Here is a 10,215-nt window from a genome sequence, read left to right on the forward strand (position 1 = left end):
GGGGAGGCTTGCAAGCCGAAGAACACCATCCCAATTGTGAAGTACAGGGGTGGCAGCATCATGTTGTGGGGGTGCTTTGCTGCAGTTTTGACTGGTGCACATCACAAAATAGATGGCGTCATGAGAAAGGAAATTATGTGGATATATTGAAGCAATATCTCAAGACATCAGTCAGAAAGTTAAAGCTTGTTCGCAAATGGGTCTTCAAATGGACAGTGACCCCAAGCATACTTCCAAAGTTTTGGCAAAATGGCTTTAAGAACAACAAAGTCAAGGTATTGGAGTGGCCATTACAAAGCCCTGACCTCAATCGTATAGAACATTTGTGGGCAGAACTGAAAAAGTGTGTGCGAGCAAGGAGGCCTACAAACCTGACTCAGCTCTGTCAGGAGGAATGGGCCAAAATTCACGCAACTTATTGTGGGAAGCTTGTGGAAGGCTACCCAAAATGTTTGACCCAAGTTTAACAATTTAAAGGCAACGCTACCAAATACTAATTGAGTGTATGTAAACTTCTGACCCACTGGGAATGTGATGGGAAAGCTGAAAGAAATCATTCTCTCAACTATTATTTTGACATTTCACATTCTTAAAATAAAGTGGTGATCCTAACTGACCTAAGACAGGGAATTGTTACTAAGATTAAATGTCAAGAATTGTGAAAAACTGAGTGCATGTATAAACTTCCGACATCAACTGTACGCTCTTACGTACATGTCAAACATGCTTTTAAGTTATGCACCCAGTAGGTCGCAGAGGCATGGAGAGGCAGCCTTTAGTTATTATGCCATCAATCTCTGGAATCTCGGGGGGGGGGGGGGGGGGGGGGGGGGCTGTGGACATTTTAAAAAGAGATTATTTTGTTTTTTAACTTAGGTTTGCTGTGTAGTATATATTGAAGCTTTTATTTTCATTGTTTTTTATATATATTTTTTCCTGTAAAGCACATTGTGTTGCATTCCATGTCTGAAATGTGCTGTATAAATAAAGCTTGATTTGATTGTATTATACTGGAACTTCTGTAGGATCAGTCCCTATTTTATTGTACTAGTACTTCAGTACTATCAGTCCCTGTTCTATTATACTAGTACTTCAGTACCATCAGTCCCTATTTTATTATACTAGTACTTCAGTACTATCAGTCACTATTGTATTATACTAGTACTTCAGTACCATCAGTCACTATTGTATTATACTAGTACTTCAGTACTATCAGTCCCTGTTCTATTATACTAGTACTTCAGTACCATCAGTCCCTATTGTATTATACTAGTACTTTAGTACTATCAGTCCCTGTTCTATTATACTAGTACTTCAGTACCATCAGTCCCTATTTTATTATACTAGTACTTCAGTACTATCAGTCACTATTGTATTATACTAGTACTTCAGTACCATCAGTCACTATTGTATTATACTAGTACTTCAGTACTATCAGTCCCTGTTCTATTATACTAGTACTTCAGTACCATCAGTCCCTATTGTATTATACTAGTACTTCAGTACTATCAGTCACTATTGTATTATACTAGTACTTCAGTACCATCAGTCACTATTGTATTATACTAGTACTTCAGCACTATCAATCAAATGTATTTATAAAGATATTTTTACATTAGAAGATGACATAAAGTGCTATACAGTAACCCCTCCTAAAACCCCAAACAGCAAGCCATGCAGATGTAGAAGCATCAGTCCCTATTGTATTATAGTAGTAGTGCTTCTGTAGTATCAGTCCATATTTTATTGGGGACACTGCCTGACAGCTTGAAAGACGTTTTGGACACCACAGTGAAAATGGTTAACTTTGATAAAGCAAGGCCCCTGAACTCTTGTGTATTTTATGCACTATGCAAGGATATGGGCAGTGACCATGTAACACTTTCAACATACAGAAGTGCGCTGGTTACCACCACAGAAGAAGAGAAGGGTGGCCGCTACAGCCGTAGCAGCACCCTGACCCTGAGCAAGGCACACTGGGAAGAGGGAGAGGTGTACACCGAACGGTGATTTGGCCTCTCTTCTGGAGAAGTCACCGTAGTGTCTAGAGACCAGAGAAGCCATTGTAGTGGTGTAGAGAGTCCCCACATGGTGCTAGTTCTGGAAACAGTGTTTTAGATCTGTATGTTACAGTATAATAGTGACTAATATCAGTTGTGTATGTCTTCCTGCCTCTGAGTTAAAATAAAGCTTAGTTTGATTGGAGAACAAATTTATCCAAATAGTTGATTTAATCATGATTCCAGTGATCACTATCTCATAAATATGCAGCACATTTCATACTAATTTACATCAATCAGCTTCTTTTATAATTTCAATGTTGTAGCATATAGCTACTCTAATGTTTTTAAACAGAATAAAAAGTACATCTGATCCAACAAATACTCTGCAATCATTTGTCCAACTGAACGATCCTGTTATACTGTAGCTCCAATACAAGTGATGATAATTAGTGATATTTGATAATAAACCTCTGAGATATGCTCTCAGAACTCACACTGCTACATTGTTACTTTCCATAACATATATATTTCTAATGTTTAAATTATCTTATGATTTTCAACAATGTGTGGTCTAGACTTCTCCATTATATTTCTCTACCTCCAACCCCCTGATAACGGAGTGAACATCTGGTGACAGTGATGCTCTATTCTGGGACAAGCAGAACTACCCAGCCCAGTCTATGAAACTCTCAATTTCACTCCCACAGCTACCAGTCTAGCAGTTGAAGAGCTTCACTGCCTGAAATACCCTGGGCTGGGCCAGATGTGAGGGGTTGGACTGGTTTAACCTCCATAGTGGATTCAGAGAGGGAGACAACAGATATTCCACCATGTAATTAATGACAGATAAAAGGGATATTCTACTTAATGATAATAGTGTGTAGTGTATGTCTCCACATGAATGTGTCTCATGTTTTGTCACGCCCTGATCTGTTTCACCTGTCCTTGTGATTGTCTCCACCCCCTCCAGGTGTTGCCCATCTTCCCAATTATCCCCTGTGTATTTATATCTGTGTTCTCTGTTTGTCTGTTGCCAGCTCGTCTTGTTTGTCAAGTCAACCAGTGTTTTTTGTATCCGCTCCTGCTTTTCCCCAGTCTCTCTTTTCTCATCCTCCTGGTTTTGACCCTTGCCTGTCCTGACCCTGAGCCCGCTCACCGTCCTGTACCTTTGCCCGTTGCTGTAATAAACATTGTTACTTCGACACGGTCTGCATCTGGGTCTTACCTTTATCCTGATGTGTTTGAGCCCAGCATCATGTCTCATTCACATATCTAGCAGTTCAAGAAAAGGGTTAATGCATGCTAGATGATCACATCAATAATTGGTTGTGAAGCTCATGTAGGGATTTGGTTTGAGGGGTAGATGCTGATTTAACATCACTTTTCTTTTTACTTCAGTAGTTCTTACTCTACATATGAACTGGTAATGTGTTCCAAAACGTCTAATAACTTTTATATACACTTTCAGTTCATGACCAATATAACAAGTTACAGCCATGAAGATGATAATAATGAAATTATGATGATGATGATGATGATGATGAGAGCTATGGTGACAACGTTGGAGAACGTTTGATCTGAATGATACTTTCTAACCTTATGCAAAGTTGACCTCCTCTACTAATCAGTGTTTCATGTCACTGTCTCTTCCCCCTCAGCACCTGGAGTAGGTTCCAGCTGTGCAGTCTGACTGAGGAAGGTTTTTGTACAGCTCTGTATCACCGTGTGAACACCCAGACACTGTTGGGGTAGTGTAAACTCTGACAGTAGTAATCTCCTGCATCTTCAGCCTGGACTCCACTGATGGTCAGAGTGAAGTCACTCCCAGATCCACTGCCACTGAATCTAGATGGAGTCCCAGAGTTAATAGTACTTCCTTGATAAACAAGGAGTTCAGGAATGGATCCAGGTTTCTGTTGGTACCAGGCCATACAGGGCAAAGATGAACCACAGTTAGGATACACATCACTGCTTGTTTTACAGTTCAGAGAGACTGTCTGTCCTGGGAGAACAGCTTTCACCGAAGGAGTCTGTGTCACAGTGACCTGTCCACTGGATTCTGAAACAGATACATTTAAGATTTCATCATTATTTGTGTGATAATGTTGTCAACATTTGGTAATAGGTAATGTTGTCAACATTTGGTAATGTCTCTCTTTTGAGATACATTATCAATATTGAGGCAAAATTAAGAATAGACATTTCAATAAGAAAGTGATTTGAGACCAACAAATTGTCAAATCTTACCTTGAATTAAAGCCATCAATATCCACACAAAGCTCATTATAAAAGTCATAGTTAAAGTTCTGCTGTTATGAAGGACAGCTCTCAGTCATGAAATGTTAAACTCACAGGGCTATATACACTCCCAGAGCACTGAAGCATGCACTGCCAATGCAAAGTGTCATATGTAAATATTCTTCCTGGTAAAGACCCACATTCAACTGTTAACTATAATTCAGATTATACAGATTATTTTATCATGCTTTGAATACCTTCTACTGTAAATCAGTGATTTTGACCATTCTACCTGCCCTGACCCTGAGTCTGCCTGCCATTCTGTACCTTTATGACTCTGCTCTGGATTACTGACCTCTGCCTGCCCTTAACCTGTCATTTGCCTGCCCCCCTATTTTTGTAATAAACTTGTGTTACTTCGATAATGTCTGCATCTGGGTCTTCTCCTGAGCCTTGATAAGTACTATCAGTCCTTATTGTATAATACTAGTACTTCAGTACTATCAATCCCTATTGTATTATACTAGTACTTCAGTACTATCAGTCCCTATTGTATTATACTAGTACTTCAGTACTATCAGTCCCTATTGTATTATACTAGTACTTCATTATTATCAGTCACTATTGTATTATACTAGTACTTCATTATTATCAGTCACTATTGTATTATGCTAGCACTTCATTATTATCAGTCACTATTGTATTATACTAGTACTTCATTATTATCAGTCACTATTGTATTATGCTAGCACTTCATTATTATCAGTCACTATTGTATTATACTAGTACTTCAGTACTATACGTCCCTATTGTACGAGTACTTCAGTACTATCAGTCCTTATTGTATTGTTGACCATGAGGTCCTTCTGGACAGACTGGAGAGGTGGGTTGGCCTCTCCGGTCCAGTTCAAAATTTGTTGTGGACCTATTTAACCAGTTGAGAGATATCACGTGGCGTTCCACAAGCTTCGATTCGGTCCGGTACTGTTCAGTTTATATATATTACCCCTTGGCAGCGTTATCAGAAAGCACAGCATTGATTTTCACTGCTACTCAGACAATACACACCTTTACATTTCTGTGTCACCAGAGGATTTTAGCTCCACGGATAAATTATTAGACTGTATTAGTGATTTAAATACTTTGATGGCTCACAACTTCCTCCATCTAAATCAAGACAAGACTGAGGTACTTCTTTTTTGGCGCCAAAGCACAGAGATAGAATCTATGCAACGGTTTTCTTGCGGTGAAGGAGAGGCGGACCAAAATGCAGCGTGGTTTCTATTCATGGTTCTTTAATGAAGAAAACTATACATGAACAGACTAACAAAAACAAGAAACGTGAAAACCTAAAAACAGCCCTATCTGGTGCAAACACAGAGACAGGAACAATCACCCACAAACACACAGTGAAACCCAGGGTACCTAAGTATGATTCTCAATCAGAGGCAACTAATGACACCTGCCTCTGATTGAGAACCATACTAGGCCGAAAAACATAGAAATACCCAAATCATAGAAAAACAAACATAGACTGCCCACCCCAACTCACGCCCTGACCATACTAAATAATGACAAAACAAAGGAAATAAAGCTCAGAACGTGACAATCTAGCCGCACATTTGAATTCACGGGCACTAAAGATAAAACACCAGGTAAAAAAACCTACGTGTTATTTTAGATTCTGAACAAAATATTTAATCACACATTAGGAATGTGACCAAAATAGCTTTTTACCACATTGTCAAGGTGTGACCTCTGTCATGAGCTACAGTCTGGTCTTGTCACGCCCTGGTCTAAGTATTTTGTGTTTTTCTTCATGTATTGGGTCAGGCCAGGGTGTGGCATGGGGTTTTTGTATTGTGGTGTGTTTTGTCTTGGGGTTTTGGTGTGTATGTATTGGGATTGTAGCTAGTGGGGTTATCTAGCAAAGTCTATGGCTGTCTGGAGTGGTTCTCAATCAGAGGCAGGTGTTTGTCGTTGTCTCTGATTGGGAACCATATTTAGGCAGCCATATTCTTTGAGTTTGTCGTGGGTGATTGTCCTTAGTGTCCTCTATGTTAGTTACCACCAGTATAGGCTGTGTCGGTTTTTGTTACGTGCTTTGTTTTGCAGTGTTTGTGTTTATTCGTGTTGTTCATTAAACATGGATCGCAATCTACACGCTGCAGTTTGGTCCGACTCTCCTTCACACCTAGAAAACCGTAACAGGTCTACCGAAGAAGGCCATTGGTAAACTGCAAAACATACAGAATGCTGCAGCATGGGTACTGACCAAGAACAGACGGAGAACACACATTATACCAGTTTTAAGGTCTCTGCACTGGCTGAGGTTTAAAATTAATTTGAAGATTGGTTTTTAAATCAATCCACGATTGTGCACTCCAACATATGTCAGACATTATAAAAATACAAAAAATACTTAACTTTTAGTGAACCAGGTAGGCCAGTTGAGAACAAGTTCTCATTTACAACTGCGACCTGATCAAGATGAAGCAAAGCAGTGTAACACAAACAACACAGAGTTACACATGGGATTAACGAACATACAGTCAATAACACAATAGAAAAGTCTATACACAGTGTGTGCAAATGTAGTAATTTTAGGGAGGTAAGGAAATAAATAGGTCACAGTGGCGAAATAATTACAATTTAGCATTAACACTGGAGTCATTGATGTGCAGAAGATGAATGTGCAAGTAGAGATACTGGGGTGCAAAGGAGAAAAAAAGAACAATATGGGAGTGAGGTAGTTGGGTGGGTAATGATCGGTAAGCTGCTCTGACAACTAATGCTTAAAATTAGTGAGGGGGATATAAGACTCCAGCTTCAGTGATTTTTTTTTGCAATTAGTTCCAGTCATTGGCAGCAGGGAACTGGAAGGAAAGGCAGCCAAAATAGGAGATGGCTTTGGGGATGACCAGTGAAATACACAGTTGAAGTCGGAAGTTTTCAAACACTCCACAAATTTCTTGTTAACAAACGATAGTTTTTCACAATTCCTGACATTTAATCCTAGTAAAAGATTCCTGTCTTAGGTCAGGTAGGATCACCACTTTATTTTAAGAATGTGAAATGTCAGAATAATAGTAGAGAGAAGAATTTATTTCAGCTTTTATTTCTTCATCACATTCCCGGTGGGTCAGAAGTTTACATACACTCAATTAGTATTTGGTGGCATTGCCTTAAAATTGTTTAACTTGTTATGGCTGGATAATTGTCATCAACAACCGCTGAAATGCATAGCGCTACATTCAATGAATATTACTAAAAATATTTATATTCATGAAATCACAAGTGCAATATAGGAACACACAGCTTAGCCTTTTGTTAATCAACCTGTCGTGTCATATTTTGACACGACAGGTGGCGTTTGTGTAAGTTTATCGATCGCTCGACAAAACATTAAGTGCACTTAGCATCAAGTAGCTTGGTCACGAAAAGCAATCAAATTAATCGTTTACCTTTGATCTTCAGATGTTTTCACTCACGAGACTCCCAGTTGCACAATACATTTTCCTTTTGTTCCATAAAGATTATTTTTATATCCAAAATACCTCCATTTGTTTGGCGCGTTATGTTCAAAAATCCACAGGAAAGAGCGGTCACTGTATTGTATTACTTTATGTTGAGACATTTTGTCTTTGCTTTATACTTTATATATTTTAATTCATAAAACTGTATTTTTTTTATTTAGATAAAGATTTCAAATTAAGAATAAAGCATTATATTTGGCCAGTATTCATATGAGTTCATGATTTAAACCACAGTCTAAAACATGTAAGTGTTAAGCTTGCTCAATGAATGGGAGGTTTTTGTACGAGCAGTAATTGGGTTTGTATCACTGTGGTCCACTTTTGGTAGCGGCACCAGACTTGATGTTGGAAGTAAGTTTCTTGACATTTGTCTGATTCCATTTTTTTTTCTTAAACTCTTTAATCCCTAATTAAAACATTTAGGCTTGAGATATTTCACTTTCCAAAAAGATTGTTATATTTATTGCTTTTGATTGAGCCTTCTTTCAACATCAAAATGTTAAATTCTTGGCATTTATTTGCATGTTTGATTTGTGTGATTGCAGACTATATAACTCTTACTCTGGTATGATAACTATAGTATGAATTGTTGTAGTCATTATTGCAATCAGTTCATGATAGCCTTCACTGTCAATGTGGATTCTGCAAAATACTATAAATATGAGGTTATTCTGATCAGAAACAAATATAACACTTCCCACTGGTCACAGACGTCAGTTCAACGTTTTGTTTAGGGTTTACATTTGGTTGAGATGTCAACTAAATTGAATTCAATGTGAAATCAACAAGAAATATCACGTCATTGGATTTAGGTCAAAAGTTTTGGGGAAAAAAGACAATGCCGTTACGTTGATGAATTTTTGCAAATCCAATCAGTTTTCCACATTGATTCAATATCATCACATAGATTTTTAGAGTTGAAATTAAGTGGAAACAACGTTGATTCAACCAGTTTTGCCCAGTAGTTGCATACTTGTACGCTTTCTGCTCGTAAACTTTATACTTGCTATCTACTTCATATCATGTTACTGTTTGTGTTTTCTTCACATCTTTTTGCAATGTAACTTATATATTCATATACAATTTTAGAATTCATTTCCAAAGTACTTTGTTTTGATGTGGTTGATGTGTTTTGTTTCTTTCGAGGTAACAGTTCCCCTACCCTCACCGTCCTGCCCCCCTCTAGTGAGGAGATGTCCAGTAAGACAACAGCCACACTGATGTGTCTGGCCAACAAGGGCTTCCCCTCAGACTGGACCATGAGCTGGAAAGTGGATGGGACCAGCAAAAAGCAGGACACCAGTCCCAGGGTCCTGGAGAAGGACGGCCTGTACAGCTGGAGCAGCACCCTGACTCTCACTGCCCAGGAGTGGACCAAGGTGTTGTTGGTGAACTGTGAGGCCCACCAGAGCTCCAAGCCTCCCGTCACCAAGATCCTGAGGAGGGCTGACTGTTCTGGGTAGGACTCATCAGTCACACACCTGTGGATAGAGGCTGCTGGTTCCTCTGCTTTGACCTGCTTTGCTTTAAAATCAGTCGTTCTCTGATTTAGTGATCACTCTAGTGTAGACTAACAAGGGGGCTTGAGTTCATGTGTCAATCAATTCTGTAGCTTGAGATTTTGTTTGTTTTAGATTTGATGTGATCTGATTTTATTCATTATCATGGTTTGCTTTGATGCTTCAATTATGTAATAATGGATTAAAATAAATATTTATTTCTGGAATGCATATTTGTGTTGTTTCTATTAATAAACTGCATAAAATATACGGTATATTTGTAATATTCTGGAAAAAATTAATATATTCAGTAAGGCTGATTAATGGTGTCTTTGAAAACATTCTCACTGAACATCATCATTGACCAGTAATTAATACCATCACAATATACTTTGATATAATAGAAGAGGTTCTGCCGTGGTAGTAGTTGATGACTGTCTGTATTCATCAGGATACTGAGTCTGTGTCAGACCTGTTTGACTAGGCAGACTTTACAGTAATAAAATAACTATCAAACAGTCAACTGATATCTTGGACTCTCACGTGTGTTATAGTCTGTGATTTTAAGATAAATACATTTTTAAAAATTACTAATATTACATGTGCCACTACTTCAAGGTATAGAGTAGAGTCTTCTTTACCTCCAAGCCCCTGGGGACAGTGTGAACGTCTGGTGACAGTGCTGCCCTATTCTGGGACAAGCAGAACCACCCATCCCTGTCTATGAAACTCTCAATTTCACTCCGACAGCTATCAGTCTAGCAGTTGACCAATTTCATTGCCTGAAATACCCTGGACTGGGCCAGATGTGAGGGAGTGGATCGATTTTACATCTATATCGTGGATTCGTTGAGGGAGACATAACAGATATGCCACCATGTAATTAATGACAGATAAAATGGATATTATACTTTATATATTAGGATAGTGTATGTAGTG

At 38.5% G+C, this 10,215-nt stretch overlaps 1 gene segment (V, D, J or C); it reads left to right on the forward strand.

Annotated features, from left to right (window-relative positions):
- The first annotated feature begins 5,096 nt into the window (after positions 1 to 5,096).
- LOC109864530 (Ig kappa-b4 chain C region-like) lies at positions 5,097 to 9,507 on the forward strand. The segment is given in 3 exon segments: positions 5,097 to 5,124; positions 8,027 to 8,128; positions 8,924 to 9,507. Coding segments are annotated over 3 exon segments (447 nt in total).
- Positions 9,508 to 10,215: the final 708 nt, after the last annotated feature.

Source organism: Oncorhynchus kisutch, linkage group LG19 (assembly GCF_002021735.2).
Source record: "Oncorhynchus kisutch isolate 150728-3 linkage group LG19, Okis_V2, whole genome shotgun sequence".
Taxonomy (NCBI): domain Eukaryota; kingdom Metazoa; phylum Chordata; class Actinopteri; order Salmoniformes; family Salmonidae; genus Oncorhynchus; species Oncorhynchus kisutch.